This window comes from Setaria viridis, chromosome 8 (assembly GCF_005286985.2).
Source record: "Setaria viridis chromosome 8, Setaria_viridis_v4.0, whole genome shotgun sequence".
NCBI lineage: Eukaryota > Viridiplantae > Streptophyta > Magnoliopsida > Poales > Poaceae > Setaria > Setaria viridis.
The window spans coordinates 18,352,346-18,371,572 of NC_048270.2; the positions used below are offsets into that span (position 1 = coordinate 18,352,346).

At 49.4% G+C, this 19,227-nt stretch overlaps 1 protein-coding gene across 1 annotated transcript in view; it reads right to left on the reverse strand.

The window, feature by feature from the left end:
- Positions 1-18,451, reverse strand: part of LOC117866837 (protein NRT1/ PTR FAMILY 1.1) — a 28,201-nt gene extending 9,750 nt beyond the window's left edge. Inside the window, exon 1 of the mRNA XM_072290255.1 lies at positions 18,331-18,451. Coding sequence (XP_072146356.1) covers positions 18,331-18,451 — 121 coding nt within the window. The remainder of the gene's footprint in view (positions 1-18,330) is intronic.
- Positions 18,452-19,227: the final 776 nt, after the last annotated feature.

A 19,227-nucleotide genomic window follows, 5' to 3' on the forward strand; every position in this document is an offset into this window, starting at 1 on the left:
GAGTTGGCCACTGATTTCATTCTTTCATCTCTTCCGCCTAGCTATGGGAACTTCATCTCGAACTACCATATGCATGGGACGGAGAAGGGTTTGAATGAACTGTGTGGTATGCTCAAGACAGCAGAGGCTGACATCAAGAAAAGCGCTAGTACCAGCCATGTGATGGCGATACAGAACAAGCCCAGCTTTAAGAAGAAGGGCAATTCTTGGAAGAAGAAGGGCAAGGCTGGAACGTCCAAGCCAAACCCACCGCCCAAGGTTAAAGCTGGACCTGGACCTGCTCCAGACAAAGAGTGCTTTTACTGTCATGAACTTGGTCACTGGAAGAGAAACTGCAAGCAGTACCTAGCTCCTTGAAGAATGGCGGAAGTAAGAGTACTTCTACCTCAGGTACGCTTGTTGTTAATGTTATAGACAACATATTTCTCGGTGATACAATTATTAATTCTTGGGTATTTGATACCGGATCGGTTGCTCATATTTGCAATTCGATGCAGGGAATGATAAGAAGTAGAAGCGTGGAAAGAGGAGAAGTTGATTTCCGCGTGGGCAATAATGCAAGAGTTGCTGCTTTGACCGTCGGGATGATGCAACTCCACCTCCCGTCAGGATTTATTATGGAGTTGAATAATTGTTATTTTGTTCCTAGTTTAAGTCGAAACATTTTATCTTCTTCATGCTTGATGAAGGATGGTTATTCATTTGCGAGTGAAAACAATGGTTGTGTGATCTCTAAGAATAATATGTTTATGGCTTTTGCACCCATTGTGAATGGATTATTTGTTTTAAATCTTGATGGTTTACCTGTCTGTAATGTAAGTGCTAAAAGGCCTCGGCCTAATGATTTGAGTCCTACCTACTTGTGGCATTGTCGTTTGGGTCATATAAGTGAAAAGCGCATGAAGAAGCTCCATTCTGATGGACTTCTAACTTCGTTTGATTTTGAATCATACGAGACATGTGAGGCTTGCTTGCTAGGCAAGATGACCAAGACGCCTTTCACAGGATTTCCTGAGAGAGCAGTAGACTTGTTGGAACTCGTACATAGTGATGTATGCGGACTAATGAGCACGACGGCTAGAGGAGGATTCCAATACTTCATAACTTTCACTGATGATTTTAGTAGATATGGCTATGTCTACTTGATGAGGCACAAGTCTGAAACCTTTGAAAAGTTCAAGGAATTTCAGAATGAAGTTGAAAATCAGCGTGGCAAGAAAATTAAGGCCTTACGATCTGATCGTGGAGGCGAGTATTTGAGCCACGAGTTTAGCAATCATCTAAAGAGTTGCGGAATTGTTCCACAACTTACGCCGCCTTGAACACCTCAGAGAAACGGTGTGTCCGAGCGACGTAATCGAACTTTGTTAGACATGGTTCGATCAATGATGAGCCAGTCGGACCTACCGTTGTCATTTTGGGGATACGCTCTAGAAACAGCAGCTTTCACACTTAATAGGGTACCATCTAAGTCCGTATTTAAGACACCATATGAGATATGGACTGGAAAGGTTCCTAGTTTGTCTTTTCTAAAGATTTGGGGATGTGAAGTGTTTGTCAAGCGACTTCAGTCGGACAAGATCACACCCAAGTCGGATAAGTGCATTTTCGTGGGATATCCAAAGGAAACTTTGGGATATTATTTCTACAACCGATCAGAAGGCAAAGTGTTTGTCGCTCGGAATGGGGTTTTCCTAGAGAAAGAGTTTCTCAAAGGAGAAAAGAGTGGAAAGACAGTGCATCTTGAAGAAGTTCAAGATGAGCCGATCGGGCAAGAATCAATGAGTGATGCTAACGTAGCAGAACAAGTTGAGATACCCATGGCAAGAGACGCACCGCCACAACCACGAAGGTCAGCAAGGCTCCGCGAAATGCGGGAAATATTATTGTTGGACAATGATGAGCCTGCGACATAAGTAGAAGCAATGATGGACCCAGACTCCGAAAAATGGCAGAGTACCATGCAATCCGAAATAGAGTTCATGGGAGACAATCAAGTTTGGAACTTGGTTGACCCGCCTGATGGTGTTAAAGCCATAGAGTGCAAGTGGATCTATAAGAAGAAAAAGGACATGGATGGAAATGTTCATATCTATAAAGCACGACTTGTCGCAAAAGGTTTTCGACAAGTTCAAGGAGTTGACTATGATGAGACCTTCTCGCCTGTAGTGATGCTTAAGTCCATTCGGATTATTCTAGCTATAGCTGCATATTTCGATTATGAGATATGGTAGATGGATGTCAAGACAGCTTTCCTGAATGGAAACCTAACTGAGGACGTGTATATGATACAGCCCGAGGGTTTTGTCGATCCGAAAAATGCTGGAAAGGTATGCAAGCTTCAGAGATCCATTTATGGATTGAAGCAAGCATCTAGGAGTTGGAACATTCGTTTTGATGAAGTGGTCAAAGGGTTTGACTTCACCAAGAACGAAGAAGAGTCTTGTGTTTACAAGAAGGTTAGTGGGAGCTCTGTAGTATTTCTAATCTTATATGTGGATGACATATTACTGATTGGAAATAACATTCCTATGCTTGAGTCCGTAAAGACTTCATTGAAAAATAGTTTTTCGATGAAGGACTTAGGGGAAGCGGCATATATTCTGGGCATTAAGATCTATAGAGATAGATCGAGAAGGCTTATAGGTTTAAGCCAAGATACTTACATTGACAAAGTGTTGAAGCGGTTCAGCATGGAAGAGGCAAAGAAAGGGTTCTTGCCTATGTCACATGGCATACATCTCAGCAAGACTCAGTTTTCTTCGACTGCTGATGAGCGGGATCGCATGAGTAGAGTGCCATATGCCTCGGCTATTGGATCTATCATGTATGCAATGATAAGTACTCGCCCAGATATTTCATATGCGCTAAGTATGACAAGCAGAAACCAATCTGATCCAGGTGAGAGTCACTGGACAGCGGCGAAAAACATTCTTAAGTACTTGAGAAGGACTAAAGATATGTTCCTCGTCTATGGAGGTGAGGAGGAGCTCGTTGTAACAGGTTACACCGATGCTAGTTTCCAAACTGACAGAGATGATTCAAAGTCACAATCAGGATTTGTGTTCACGCTAAATGGTGGTGCTATTAGTTGGAAGAGTTCCAAGCAGGAGATGGTGGCCGATTCTACGACAGAAGCTGAGTATATCGCGGCTTCGGAAGCCGCGAAGGAAGGTGTTTGGATAAGGAATTTCCTCATTGAGCTTGGTGTGTTCCCGAATGCGTCCAGCCCATTGAATCTCTACTGTGATAATAATGGGGCAATTGCGCAAGCAAAGGAGCCAAGGAACCACCAGAAGAACAAACATGTAATGCGGCGATTTCATCTCATTCGAGACTTTGTTAACCGGGGTGAGATCAAGATATGCAAAATACACACGGATCTGAACATTTCTGATCCGTTGACAAAACCACTCCCGCAGGCTAAGCATGATGCGCATGTAAGAGCTATGGGTATTAGGTACCTTCTAGATTGACTCTAGTGCAAGTGGGAGACTGTTGGAGGTATGCCCTAGAGGCAATCATAGAGATGATGATATTCCATTTGTATCCATGATTTGTATGTTGTGTTCATTGAATATCCATTGAAGGCTACTTGAATTGATTTGCAATTATGTGAATTGTATGTGAAACTCTTTACTTGTATGGTTATTCTAAAGTTGTCCCTAGTCGGAGTTCATGTGAGGACACACATGAATATTAGACTAGCACATGTATTAGTTGATGATTATGTTTCACAAGTCATGGACATGGAGATGTTGAACTAATAATGTGGACACATGTGGAGACATGTGTTAGGACTGACCCAACACGAGAAGTAGTTCTCTCTTTAAACAACATATACGCTTTGTCCTTAGACCTGAGATTGTCGCATGTATTCTAGATGTGGATCGACCTACTTAGGGGCTATCAAACGCTATGCCGTAACAGGGTAGTTATAAAGGTAGCTTTCGGGTTTGTCAAGAAGCATGCTATGAGACATGGTCAATCAAGATGGGATTTGCCCCTCTCTGATTGAGAGTGATATCTCTGGGCTCCTCGAGTGATCGGATCCGAAAATGCATGGCCATGCTACGTACGGTTAAGAGTTAACCTACAAAGGGATTCCGAATCACAGGATCGAGAAAGAGCGGTCAGCTTGAAGCTAGACCAAATATCGTGAGGCAAAGGGAATAGCATGTATATTATGTTGTGATGGTTCGTCTGATATGATCTTCGTGTGCGTATAGGAGTTGGCACGTCTTGCTAGAGGCCGCTACCGACTATTGGGCCGAGTAGGAGTACTCAGGCCATGTCTATACGTATCCGAACCCATAGGGTCACACACTTAAGGGGCTGGAAGCCCAATTCGGATCTGATCCGAGTTGGATTAGGTTTAGAAGTACTAATGGGCCTCGGATCCAGAGGCCCGTCAGGAACCTCTATAAATAGAGGGGTGGGGGCGCCCTAGGGTTCACACCTTTTTTACGAAACACACTTGCCGCGCCTCCCACGCCCTCGCCTGTTGCAACTCACGGATCTAGCAATCCGGCTTGCGACGCTTCCTCCCTACACGTGTGGATACCTTGGAGGTGTTGCGCCTGCAGCACTTGGACAAGCCATCGACGAGCCACCGACGAACCACGACGAGCCAACGACGAGCCGCGGCACGAGGGCGTTCTTGCTGCACGTGGACGAGCTGCTGAGGAGCTGCTGGACGTTGACGTGATCGACTACGTACGACTACGATGATCATCTTCGCTGCATCGACGCAAATCTACATCTTCCGCACCAGTAGTGCGTCGAGTGGTAATCCCGTGATCCTTATACGGCAGTTCTTCCTGGTTTTGCGCGGTAGAAATTTTGATTTGCGCTAGTGTAGCCTACCTCGTATCCGAACACCTTGCGGCTAAGAGCATCGGCTACCACGTTGGCTTTGCCAGGGTGATAATGTAACTAGATCATAATCATTTATCAACTCCAACCATCTTCTTTGATGCATGTTGAGGTCGGCTTGAGTGAAGATGTACTCGAGGCTCTTGTGATGGGTGTAGATGCTGCAGTGGGTGCCCATCAGATAGTGTCTCCATATCTTCAAGGCATGAATCACTGCTGCCAACTCAAGATCATGGGTCGGATAGTTCAGCTCATGCGGTCGCAACACCCATGAGGCATAGGCAATGACTCGGTTATCTTGCATAAGAACACACCCAAGTCCAGTGCTAGAGGCGTCGCAGTATACGTCAAACGGCTTGGAAGGGTCGGCTTGAGCTAAAACCGGGGCTGAAGTCAGCAAGTGTTTCAAGGTGTGGAAGGCTTCTTCGCACTTCTTACCCCACACAAATTTGACCTCCTTCTTCAGCAGCTCAGTCATCGGCTTAGCTATCTTGGAGAAATCCGGGATGAAACGCTGATAGTAGCCTGCTAGTCCAAGAAAACTTCGGATCTGGTGAACTGAAGTGGGTGGCTTCCAGTCCATGACCTCCTATACCTTGTTGGGGTCAACTGCTATGCCATTCCGAGAGATGGTGTGTCCCAAGAACTTGAAACTCTCTAACCAGAATTCACACTTGGAGAACTTGGCATAAAGCTGATGATCTCTCAACCGTTGAAGAACCACATGAAGATGTTCGGCATGTTCTTCTTCGCTCTTCGAGTACACCAGAATATCATCAATGAACACCACCACGAACTTGTCCAGCTCGGGCATGAACACCGAATTCATGAGATACATGAAATAAGCGGGTGCATTGGTGAGTCCAAAAGACATAACCAAGTACTCATAGAGTCCATATATCTTGTGGAAAAAGCAGTTTTGGGAATGTCACAGGGTCTGATCTTGATTTGGTGGTATCCGGAACGAAGATCAATCTTGGAGAACACTTTGGCTCCAGCTAATTGGTCAAACAGAACATCAATGCGGGGAAGTGGATACTTGTTCTTGATAGTCACCGCATTGAGGAGTCGGTAGTCCACACACATGCGTAGACTTCCATCCTTCTTCTTCACAAACAGGGCTGGGCAACCCCAGGGTGAAGTACTGGGTCGGATAAAGCCTTTCTCCAACAGATCATGTAGTTGGGTTTTCAACTCAGCCAGTTCGGTGGGTGGCATCCGATAGTGTCTCTTAGATATCGGGGCGGTGCCTGGCTACAGTTCAATGGCGAACTCGATATCTCTATCTGGCGGCATGCCGGGCAAGTCATCTGGAAACACATCCGGGTACTCGCGGACCACAGGGAGGTCTTTTATCTGGGCTTCTATTACAGGGTACGCAAAAGAAGTTGCGTATTTAGGGTAGGTCAAGCATAGGGTAGAGTTGCCATGCAGGGGTGAGTTGATGTGGAGAGCTCGAGTGGCTACATCTAGAACCACCTGGTGTCGGGTCATCCAATCCATCCCCAAGATGATATCTATTCCTTCTAGGTCAAGGATGATGAGATTCTCCCTAAAAAGAGTCTGGCCTAACTGGATAGGCACAAGGTTAACTATCTTGTCCGAAGCTATTTTCCCTCCCGGGGTGGAGATCACATATGACCCTTTAGTGCGACCAACGCTTAGCTTACATCTCTCACAAGTCTTTGCCCCGATGAAGCTATGGGATGCTCCCGAGTCAAACAAAACAACAATAGGTTGATTATGGACAAGGAAGGTACCCGTCATTACTGGCGCACCTTCGGGGAGCTTGGTCAGGCTGATGTAGTTGAGCCGACCCTGGCGAACCTGCACCTTGGGCCTTCTTCCCCTGTTGGCCGTGGGGTTTCAGCCAGGCCGCTGATTCTTGCTTCTATGGCAGTCCTTGGCAAAGTGCCCTTCATTGCCGCAGGTGAAAAAGCGGTTACCATTCATAGGGCGCGGCGGCGGTAAGGTCGGCCGGGGCGCCTGCGGTTGGAAACCAGGGAAACGAGGTGCCGCTGGTGGTGGAGGGCGAGCAATCCATCGTCCCGATTGTTGTGTCCTGTGGGGTACCTGACAGGGAACCATTCTGAATCTTCAAGCGGGCGGGCTCGGTAATGCCACTGAGGCCTTCCGCTTCTGGTCAGCCTTGAGGGCCTGCATGCAGTCTTCTTGGGAGATGGCCAGATTCACCAACTCATTATAGGTATCCACCTTGATAGGATTCAACCTCTCCTTGAGCTCCAGGCTCAACCCTCTGCGGAACCTATCCCTCTTCTTCTCGTCGGTATCCACGTGATAGCCTGCGTAGCGGCACAGGTCGTTGAAGGCTTGTGCGTAGTGTAGAACGTCACGGCTTCCTTGGGTAAGGGCTAGGAACTCATTGAGTTTACGCTCCAGAAGACCTTCTGGAATATGGTGCCCTCTGAAAGCGGTCTTGAACTCATTCCAGCTGACAGCATGGTCGGCTAGCAACATGGCACGGTAGTGGTCCCACCAAAGCCGGGCGGAATCATGTAGTTGTTGAGCCGCAAACCAGGCCTTGTTCTGGTCGGGGCACGGGGCGGTGAGGAGATCGAATTTGGATTCAATCGTACAAACCCATGCATCGGCGTCGAGAGGGTCCTCAGTCTTGTGGAAGGTCGGGGGCTGCATGCTCAAAAAGTCTTCATAACGAGCAACCGGAAGTTGCTGATGAGCCCTCCTTCCATGGGGCTGCTGCTGTTGCCCTTGGACAATGTGCCTTAGCAGCTCAGTTTGAGCCGCCAAGATGGCTTCCGGTGAAGGTGGGGGCGGAGGTGGGGGAAGGTCCTGCCTCTACTCGCTGCCATTGGGCATAGAGCCGGATCAGGTGCGGTGCGCCATCTGCAAGAGTCAATGTTCCATTAATTCCATAATCTCAGAAGTATTCCACTCATGCTGGAACGTATATGTTAAGTCCTTAAAAACGACTCTTGCCGATAGTGCAACACAACAACATTTCTCACTAAGGGGATGTACACTTCTTCTTGACATCCTAGTTAGCAACTAGCTTGGTCCTGTACACAACCTCGGGCGAGCCAAATCTGTATCCCATGGGTTCCACTACATTCGACCTTAGGTGCTCGGGTCGGAGAAACGAAACCGTGCAACAAGGAGTCGGGCGAGGCGGAGACCTGCCGCGAGGGGTTGGGCGCATCCGACCTTGCGACTCGAGGTCAGCCATATTTTGGACAGACCCGCAGGACGGAAACCTGTGTGCGGTCACGGCACAAAAACTCACACAACTTGGCATCCAAGGCGTGTCACAAAGGGTCAAAAGTGAGGGGGAAAACAAGAACTGATTTCACCAAGATCATATCATTGTTGTTCTCATAGCACAGGAGGAACACTCAACTCAAGGCTAACCTATTACATCACTATCCAAAATTTATGTTGTCCAGGAGTACAACAAAAGATTAGCTTCCTACAATCTTCAACCTAAAAGTTATCTAGGTTGCCTACTGAGTGAACACTATGCGTCAGAGAAGGGGCGTCGCCATCTTCGATGTCCATACTGGGCGCTCCTACTACCTTCACAGGATCCTCTTGCTCGTTCAGCTGCATTTCAAGGGCATGGATGGCATCGAGCTCGGCGTGGTGCTCGTCCAAGTGGGCATTAGCTACTGCGAGCTCCATCTCAGCCTCCATCTTTTCTTCGGCCAGCTGAATCATGTCATGCTCCATGGCCATCACTTCTTCCTCAAGCTCAGAAATCTTGGCCTGCATGTCATGGATCTGTATCCTTCTCTAGATAAGCTGATATGACCGCTCCACTGAATCTCTCTTGGCGGCATTAAAATGCTCATGGGAATCCACGGCTATCCGAGCCAAGACAGCCATAGCTCGGCCTTGAAGCTCAATCAGCTGGTACAAGGCTGACATGCACCTGGTTGTGGTAGAGAGGGTGACCAACGAGTGGGAGGTTGCCAACACTTCCATGTTGTTGACGCGGTCAAGCCAAGCTGGGTCCAGCCGATCCCTGGCGGGAAACAAACTGATCGGGTCCAAAAGGACCTCAAGCGGGTGTAGCCGGCAAAACTAGGTGAGAGCCTGTAGGGCAGCCGACTCTCAGGTGTCCTCAATGGCGTGTCCATAGGTCGAGACCTCGAGCTGGGGCCACTTGGGCTGTACAGGGGGTGAAGGTACAACCACTTGCACATTGCATCTCTCCACTCTGTGCTCCTGGTACTCCCATCCCACGTACAGAGGCGGTGACTGGTACCCAAACCACCTCAAGGTATCCCACAAGCAGGAAAACTCTCGAAGTGTAGGCACGTGGAGTAGGAAGTGCCATCAGCGCCGTGAAACACATGTTCGGGAGCAGCCATCTGGAACCAAGAACCGAAACAAGCGTGAGATAGAAACCCCAAGGAGAATAGATCAGGCAGGAAAAGCACTTGGAGTTTTGACCAGAGCGCAAGCTGAGAAGGCAACTAGAAATCCTTAAAGTGAAGAAGAGCTTTTACCAAGGCAAGGTTGTTTTAGGGAGGTGGTTTCACAAATTTTAGTTCATGACGCATGCATGACCTACCTCGTCCTCCCAACCAAAACAACTGCCAAAAACTTTGGTCTTACGCGGTCAGTGCCGGTGGCAAGGCAACCAGTACATCGCTCCCTATAGTAGCTAGTCGAATTCTGGCAGTGTTTCCCTAAGCGAAAGCGGTTAGTGTACCTGCAGAAGAACACAACCACCTGAACCTTTCATGCCAGCACTCACGAAAGCGTCCCTAAACATTACCGTTCACTATAGAAACGGTACCCATGCGTTTGACGCTGCATGGATAGCACAACAACCGTGGAAATAGGTCCCCTTTGAATGGAACCATATAACCCTTCGTATACTCGAGATGCGGGATCAGCGCACGTATAATAGACGTGGGCGAGCAACCATGATGATAGGCTCGTTGGAATCGAACCATACCACCCTTCGCATGAATTAACATACGGAACCTGCGCACGTATGATAGACGTGGGTGATCGTACGAGATTTTTCAACATTTTTCTTGCAATTTTTATCCAAAAGAATGTGTTTTAGGACCCATTGTGCTCTCTGTCCTGCTAAACCTGCTCTAGTACCAGCTGTGGCGGAACACCTCAGATTAACTCAACTAAAGCACGGTTACTTCGCTTAACACGTGAATCTCATGCCTTAATCGAGTTAACTCGACGATCCGTCGGATTTCCTCCGATTTAACCACTTAACAGGACTGAGTTAGCATAGCTCACATGAAGGTGAGTGGTTCTAGAGAATACAACAGATCCATAATTAGTTTAACAATTCATTACACACTGGTTTGAAATCAGAATTTTACAAGGTTCGAAACAACGGAAGACAAAATACTGCGGAAGCCAACGCCGGGGTCGGATGTCCTTGGTGAGGCCAAACCGGACATCAGTGATCCCATTTCCCGCCGTCCGAGGAAGGATCCCACTCGACCGTCCACCCAGGAGGAAGCTGGGGCAGCCAAGTGCCAATAGCAGCAATCTCAAAAGTTTCAACTTCGCCTAAAAAGAGATGCCACAAACAAGGCTGAGCTTCTAAGCTCAACAAGACTTAACTGACCGGTGGGAAGAAGTACTCCACCACTTCTAGACATGCAAGGCTCTTTGGCTGAGGGGTTTTGTTTGCCGAAAGCAACTATGTTATGTCCTTACTTTCAATGTTTTAGCTCAGATTCTAAGTTCATTAACCAGTCTACATTGGCAGCTTACACTAAGCAAGCATAGATCCAACATTATGTATATAAGCTCAACATCAAGACCATGTCATCATCAGACTCCTTCTTTACTTAGTGTGGCATAGCGATCAAGCAGTCTCAAATTGTGAGAGGCAGACAAATCGATTCGAGTTCTTTAACCATGCATGGCAAACCTAACCTCACGACATCCACGCACCACCGAGGGTCGCTTCCTGTGTCGGCCTTCCCCCTCAATTTCCTAACTCGTGTCAGGCCCACTTCCCTTGATGCAAAGTTCCACAGACCCGGCCTCTGCCGTTCCGTGACCACACTTGGCACCACATGCGGCCGCAGGGGAACTTCGTTCCAGAGATAGTGAATCGACCGCTCACATCCAGGTTCAATGAGGTACTAGGCTTCCCCATCCCATAATGGGTATGAGATTAGTACTTTCAAACACTTGATCACGAACACCACCACTGTCGGGCCTTAACAGATTCAATAAATAGACGGGGCGAGCAGCAGACCACCAAAAAGTTCACCAAAACCCTGCCCCGTCCATCGTCCTTATAGTTGTAACCAGAAAAGAACAAACAACTCCTATAACTCGCGAGTGACAGGAAATCACTCGACTTTTACCGAGTCCTATTAAGCATTGCAGCTACTCGACCCAACAGACTAGTGTTCAGATCAAAGGATCTAAGTCATGCATCTATGGTTGCAAGCAACTCCTATACGTAAATGCACATACCTAAGAAGGAAGGCATGTGCAAGTTTAGAAAATTGGGTTCATGCTCCGAGGCTTGCCTTCAAGCGGGGTGGAGGTGAACTGGTCCTCAGCGGGTTCTGCTTCGGCTTCTATGATTGGTGACTCAGCTACTGCTTCATCTTCAGGCGCCGGATGTAGCTGGTAGGTGCCGTCGGCGAGATGTAACTCTACACGAATGCAAATGCAGGAGTTAGCTCTTAGATGGTTATTTCAACAACACTTGCAAGCTTTAGCTCAGACACTTGTACCAAAGCTACAGGAAAGGTGGGGAGAACAGGATAAAAGGGTCGGATGGGGATAAACTTATCATCTGACTTTTAAACTTAAGGAATAACTGTACCGGGGTCCTCAGACTTAACGCAGAGAAGTCCCTGATATTTTACACAGATACCCTCGGGTCAAGAAAAAGATACAGCCGAGCCCTTGGGTGAGGTGGATAAGGGTCGATGAAACAGACAGGGTCGCGCGGGACGGAAAAAGGGGTCGGGCGAACCGGGAAGGGGTCGGCAGCTTACCTTAAGGTCTATTGGTGAAGTTTTGGGGTCGGGGAGGAACAGACTTGGGCGGAAAGACTAAAGCGCTAAGGCTTGGGTGGCGGCGATGTTCAACGATGCTCCGGCGGCGGCGGTGCTTCTTGTGGACAACAAGAAAGCTCTGACACAGCGCGGAGGAACAGGCGGCTGGTGGGTTGGGGAGAAGCCGGTTTGAGTGGAGAGGGGAACTTCTCAAGAGCTCAAATAGCAGTGCTCAAGTGCGAGCAGAGTAGGGGGCGGTGAAACAGCGATGGCAAAGGAAACTCTGGTGGGGGCTCTGGTACTCTTTTTTATAGCTGCGCGGAAGAGAGAGAGTTTGAGCAGCATGAGGATCGGGAAGAAAGGATGGAGTGCGCTGCCCTGGCGGCGATTGAGCGGCGAGGGGCGGCGGAATAGAGCTTCGGAGAAAGGGTCTTTGGTCATTGGGCACTGGAGATGAGGCCGGCACAGGCGTGGTTTTGTCGGGATTTAGATTTGGCGAAGGCGAGCATGGTCTGGTCGCGTCGCGCGGTGGATTGTGGGCAGCGATTTGACTGGCGTGACAGGAAGGAAGGCTCTGTAGGCGAGGTCGCAGCAGGCGAGGTGACAGGGCGAGCGGTGGCGCGGGCGAGCGCAGACAGCGGCTTGCTAGGGCACATCACTGGCGAGGAGGAAAAAGGAGCTGTCTCTGCCGGAGTCGTGGTTGGCGAGGGTGGTATCGTTGTGGAGCGAGCTCGTGGGCGGCGCGACCGTGGAGAGGCGGAAAAACCGGAACGCATCGGGGCTTGCAGCCGGGGATCCGGGTGAGGTGATGGGTGCGGGGTGCGAGGCGGTCTGACACAGCAGCGGCAAAAACTCTGCCACGGCAGCGACAGGGCACCTTGGCGCGGCCGGCGAGGGTGCGAGCGAGACGAAGCAAGGAAGAAAGGGTTGCAGGGGGCTTCCGCTGCGATTGGGGAGGAAGGCGTGCGGATCCATCCTGTCGTGGCCGGTGACTGGGCGAGGCGGCGCGCGTTGGAGAAGTTGAGCCACGCGGCGGGGGAACTCTGAAGCGGGGCGCACGCTGCTCGGGCGCATTTGTCTCAAGAGAACCGGGGAAACTAATTGCAGGTCCACCAGTCAGTCTCTGGTTCCAAGATTTTGAAGGAACACTATCTTTGGGACTTAGAGAGAACCGACGGTTTTGGTTGGGTTTTTAGGGGTCGGGGCTGAGTTCGAGACCTTGGGCGCTTAAGCTCAGGAAAGGCGGAGTCAGTTGGATAAGGGACTTGGCTTAAGATTAACTCGACTGATTATCCAAGGTCGTTACAGCCTACTCCCCTTAAAAAGAATCTCGTCCCGAGATTGGGGTGTAAGGGCAACCAGTGGGGGCATGCGGTCCTTACCTTTTTGGTTGGAAAGAAAACCTCGGAAGTGCTTGTTCAGATACTCCTCTATTTCCTAGGTTGCTTCTTCCTCCGTGTGATTGCTCCATAGTATCTTCTACATTTTCAAAGATTGCCGTCGGGTGTGTCTTTCTTTACGGTCGAGGACTTTGGCCGGATACTCGGTGTAAGTCAGGTTGGACTCGATTTGAAGTTGCTCCTGTTCCAAGACCTCAGTTGGGACTTGGACACACTTCTTCAGTTGGGATACATGGAAAACATCATGAATGGCCGAAAGCTGTTCTGGTAGTTGGATTTGGTAAGCAACGGGTCCACAAATTTCCACAATCTCATAAGGACCAATGTAACGGGGAGCCAATTTTCCTTTTACTCCAAACCATTGCACTCCTTTGGTCGGGGAGACTCGAAGATACACGTGATCACCAATATTGAACCGGAGGGGTCTCCTTCTCCTGTCGGAGTAACTCTTTTGTCGAGATTGGGCTGCCTTGAGATTTGCTTGAATTATCTTCACTTGCTCTTCTACTTCTACTACTAAATCAGGACCATAGGTCTGTCTCTCTCCAACCTGTGACCAATTCAACGGCGTCCGACATCTCCGACTATATAGGGCTTCAAACGGTGCCATCTTTAAGCTGATCTGGTAGCTATTGTTATAGGAAAACTCTACCAAGGGTAAGCACTTATCCCAATTCTTGTCATAATGGATGACACAAGCTCTTAACATATCTTCAAGGATCTGATTTACTCTTTTGGTCTGACCATCGGTTTGAGGATGATAGGTAGAGCTATGAATGAGTTTGGTGCCAAGTGATGGTTGTAGCTGTTCCCAGAAACGCGCTACAAACTGAACTCCTTGATCGGATATGATCATCCTAGGCACACCGTGCAGAGAAACAATCGGTCAAGATACAGCTCTGCATATTTCTTGGCCGGGTAGGTGGTGTGAACAGGAAGAAAGTGGGCAGACTTGGTAAGGCGATCCACAGTAAGCCAAATGGAGTCATGTCGTTGCGATGTAGGGGGCAGTCCAACAATGAAGTCCATGCTGATGTCTTCCCATTTCCAAGAGGGAATAGGTAGTGGTTGCAGAGTACCTGCTACCTTCAAATGGCTAGCCTTGACACGTTGGCAGGTGTCACATTCCGATATGTAGCGTGTAATTTCTGGCTTCATTCCACTCCAATAGAAAGTTTGACGGAGATCATGATACATCTTATTATTGCCAGGATGGATTGAGAACTTGGAGATATAAGCTTCATCTAGGATTTGCTTCTTAAGGTTGGGGTCAGACGGTACAACTAGTCGGTTTCCATAGTACACTCTCCCATTCTCATCCTATCGGAATTGCTTGTACCCTTCATCCTTCCATGAAATCTTCCTTTTGATTCGCCTTATTTCCTCATCCTCTAACTGTGCTAACCCAATTTGGTCTTCCAAAACAGACCCAAGGGATATATGGCCGAGGGTTCCATGGGAAATAATTTCCAAACTGAGCTTTTCCAGCTTCTTACACAGGGTCTCTGTGAAGTTGGTTGCCAACAAGCAATTGCTATGGGCCTTGCGGCTAATAGCATCGGCTACCATGTTGGCTTTGCCGGGGTGATAATGTAACTAGATCATAATCCTTTATCAACTCCAACCATCTTCTTTGACGCATGTTGAGGTCGGCTTGAGTGAAGATGTACTCGAGGCTCTTGTGATCGGTGTAGATGCTGCAGTGGGTGCCCATCAGATAGTGTCTCCATATCTTCAAGGCATGAATCACTGCTGCCAACTCAAGATCATGGGTCGGATAGTTCAGCTCATGCGGTCGCAATGCCCACGAGGCATAGGCAATGACTCGGTTGTCTTGCATAAGAACACACCCAAGTCCAGTGCCAGAGGCGTCGCAGTATACGTCAAACGGCCTGGAAGGGTCGGGTTGAGCTAAAACCGGGGCTTAAGTCAGCAAGTGTTTCAAGGTGTGGAAGGCTTCTTTGCACTTGTTACCCCACACAAATTTGACCTCCTTCTTCAGCAGCTCAGTCATCGGCTTAGCTATCTTGGAGAAATTCGGGATGAAACGCTGATAGTAGCCTGCTAGTCCAAGAGAACTTCGGATCTGGTGAACTGAAGTGGGTGGCTTCCAGTCCATGACCTCCTATACCTTGCTGGGGTCAACTGCTATGCCATTCCGAGAGATGGTGTGTCCCAAGAACTTGACACTCTCTAACCAGAATTCACACTTGGAGAACTTGGCATAAAGCTGATGATCTCTCAACCGTTGAAGAACCACATGAAGATGTTCGGCATGTTCTTCTTCGCTCTTCGAGTACACTAGAATATCATCAATGAACACCACCACAAACTTGTCCAGCTCGGGCATTAACACCGAATTCATGAGATACATGAAATAAGCGGGTGCATTGGTGAGTCCAAAAGACATAACCAAGTACTCATAGAGTCCATATATCTTATAAAAAATGCAATTTTGGGAATGTCATAGGGTCTGATCTTGATTTGGTGGTATCTGGAACGAAGATCAATCTTGGAGAACACTTTGGCACCAGCTAATTGGTCAAACAGAACATCAATGCAGGGAAGTGGATACTTGTTCTTGATAGTCACCGCATTGAGGAGTCGGTAGTCCACACACATGCGTAGACTTCCATCCTTCTTCTTCACAAACAGGGCTGGGCAACCCCAGGGTGAAGTACTGGGTCGGATAAAGCCTTTCTCCAACAGATCATGTAGTTGGGTTTTCAACTCAGCCAGTTCGGTGGGTGGCATCCGATAGTGTCTCTTAGATATCGGGGCGGTGCCTGGCTGCAGTTCAATGGCGAACTCGATATCTCTATCTGGCGGCATGCCGGGCAAGTCATCTGGAAACACATCCGGGTACTCGCGGACCACAGGAAGGTCTTTTATCCGGGCTTTTGTTACAGGGTACGCACAAGGAGTTGCGTATTTAGGGTGGGTCAAGCATAGGGTAGAGTTGCCATGCAGGGGTGAGTTGATGTGGAGAGCTCGGGCGGCTACATCTAGAACCACCTAGTGTCGGGTCATCCAATCCATCCCCAAGATGATATCTATTCCTTCTAGGTCAAGGATGATGAGATTCTCCCTAAAAAGAGTCTGGCCTAACTGGATGGGCACAAGGTTAACTATCTTGTCCGAAGCTATTTTCCCTCCCGGGGTGGAGATCACATATGACCCTTTAGTGCGACCAACGCTCAGCTTACATCTCTCACCAGTCTTTCCCCCGATGAAGCTATGGGATGCTCCCGAGTCAAACAAAACAACAACAGGTTGATTATGGACAAGGAAGGTACCCGTCATTACTGGCGCACCTTTGGGGAGCTCGGTCAGGCTGGTGTAGTTGAGCCGACCCTGGCGAACCTGCACCTTGGGCCTTCTTCCCCTGTTGGCCATGGAGTTTCGGCCAGGCCGCTGATTCTTGTTTCTGGGGCAGTCCTTGGCAAAGTGCCCTTCATTGCCGCAGGTGAAACAGCGGTTACCATTCATAGGGCGCGACGGCGGTAAGATCGGCCGGGGCGCCTGCGGTTGGAAACCGGGGAAACGAGGTGCCGCTGGTGGTGGAGGGCGAGCAATCCATCATCCCGATTGTTGTGGCCTTTGGGGTACCTGAGGGGGAACCAATCTGAATCTTCGAGTGGGCGGGCTCGGTAATGCCACTGAGGCCTTCCACTTCTGGTCGGCCTTGAGGGCCTGCATGCAGTCTTCTTGGGAGATGGCCAGATTCACCAACTCATTATAGGTATCCACCTTGATAGGATTCAACCTCTCCTTCAGCTCTAGGCTCAACCCTCGGCGGAACCTATCCCTCTTCTTCTCGTCGGTATCCGCGTGATAGCCTGCGTAGCGGCACAGGTCGTTGAAGGCTTGTGCGTAGTGTAGAACGTCACGGCTTCCCTGGGTAAGGGCCAAGAACTCATTGAGTTTATGCTCCAGAAGACCTTCTGGAATATGGTGCCCTCTGAAAGCTGTCTTGAACTCATTCCAGCTGACAGCATGGTCGGCCGGCAACATGGCACGGTAGTGGTCCCACCAAAGCCGGGCGGAATCACGCAGTTGTTGAGCCGCAAACCGGGCCTTGTTCTGGTCGGGGCACGGGGCGGTGAGGAGATCGAATTTGGATTCGATCGTACGAACCCATGCATCGGCGTTGAGAGGGTCCTCAGTCTTGTTGAAGGTCGGGGGCTGCGTGCTCAAAAAGTCTTCATAACGAGCAACCGGAGGTTGCTGATGAGCCCTCCCTCCATGGGGCTGCTGCTGTTGCCCTTGGACAATGTGCCTTAGCAGCTCAGTTTGAGCCGCCAAGATGGCTTCTGGCGAAGGTGGGGGCGGAGGCGGGGGAAGGTCCTGCCTCTGCTCGCTGCCACTGGGCACAGAGCCGAATCAGGTGCGGTGCGCCATCTGCAAGAGTCACCGTTCCATTAGTTCCATAATCTCAGAAGTATTCCACTCATGCGGGAACTTATATGTTAAGTCCTTAAAAACGACTCTTGCCGATAGTGCAACACAACAACATTTCTCACTAAGGGGATGTACAGTTCTTCTTGCCATCCTAGTTAGCAACTAGCTCGGTCCTGTACACAACCTCAGGCGAGCCAAACCTGTATCCCATGGGTTCCATTACATTCGACCTTAGGTGCTCGGGTCGGAGAAACGAAACCGTGCAACAATGGGTCGGGCGAGGCGGAGACCTGCAGCAAGGGGTTGGGTGCATCCAACCTTGCGACTCGAGGTCGGCCATATTTTGGAGAGACCCGCAGGACGGAAACCTGTGTGCGGTCACGGCACAAAAACTCACACAACTTGGCATCCAAGGCATGTCACAAAGGGTCAAAAGTGAGGGGGAAAACAAGAACTACTTTCACCAAGATCATATCATTGTTGTTCTCATAGCACAGGAGGAACACTCAACTCAAGGCTAACCTATTACATCACTATCCAAAATTTAGGTTGCCGAGGAGTACAACAAAAGATTAGCTTCCTACAGTCTTCAACCTAAAAGTTATCTAGGTTGCCTACTGAGGGAACACTATGCGTCGGAGAAGGGGCGGCGCCATCTTCGATGTCCATACTGGACGCTCCCACTACCTTCACAGGATCCTCTTGCTCGTCCAGCTGCATTTCAAGGGCATGGATGGCATCGAGCTCGGCGTGGTGCTCGTCCAAGTGGGCATTAGCTACTGCGAGCTCCATCTCAGCCTCCATCTTTTCTTCGGCCAGCTGAATCATGTCATGCTCCATGTCCGTCACTTCTTCCTCAAGCTAAGAAATCCTGGCCTGCATGTCATGGATCTGTATCCTTCTCTGGATGAGCTGATATGACCGCTCCACCGAATCTCTCTTGGCGGCATTGAAATGCTCCTAGGTATCCACGGCTATCCGAGCCAAGACAGCCATAGCTCGGCATTGAAGCTCAATCAGCTGGTACAAGGCTGACATGCACCTGGTTGTGGTAGAGAGGGTGACCAACGAGTAGGAGGTTGCCAACACTTCCATGTTGTTGATGTTGTCAAGCCAAGCCGGGTCCAGCCGATCCCTATCGGGTGTAGCCGGCAAAACTAGGTGAGAGCCTGCAGGGCAGCCGATTCTCAGGTGTCCTCAATGGCGTGTCCATAGGTTGAGACCTCGAGCTGGGGCCACTCGGGCTGTACAGGGGGTGGAGGTACAACCACTTGCACATTGCATCTCTGCACTCTGTGCTCCTGGTACTCCCATCCCACGTACAGAGGCGGTGCTGGTACCCAAAACACCTCAAGGTATCCCACAAAATAGCAGGAAAACCCTCAAAGTGTAGGCACGTGGAGTGGGAAGTGCCATCAGCGCCGTGAAACACATGTCTGGGAGCAACCATCTGGAACCAAGAACCGAAACAAGCGTGAGATAGAAACCCCAAGGAGAACAGATCGAGCAGGAAAAGCACTCGGAGTTTTGACCAGAGCACAAGCTGAGAAGGCAACTAGAAATCCTTA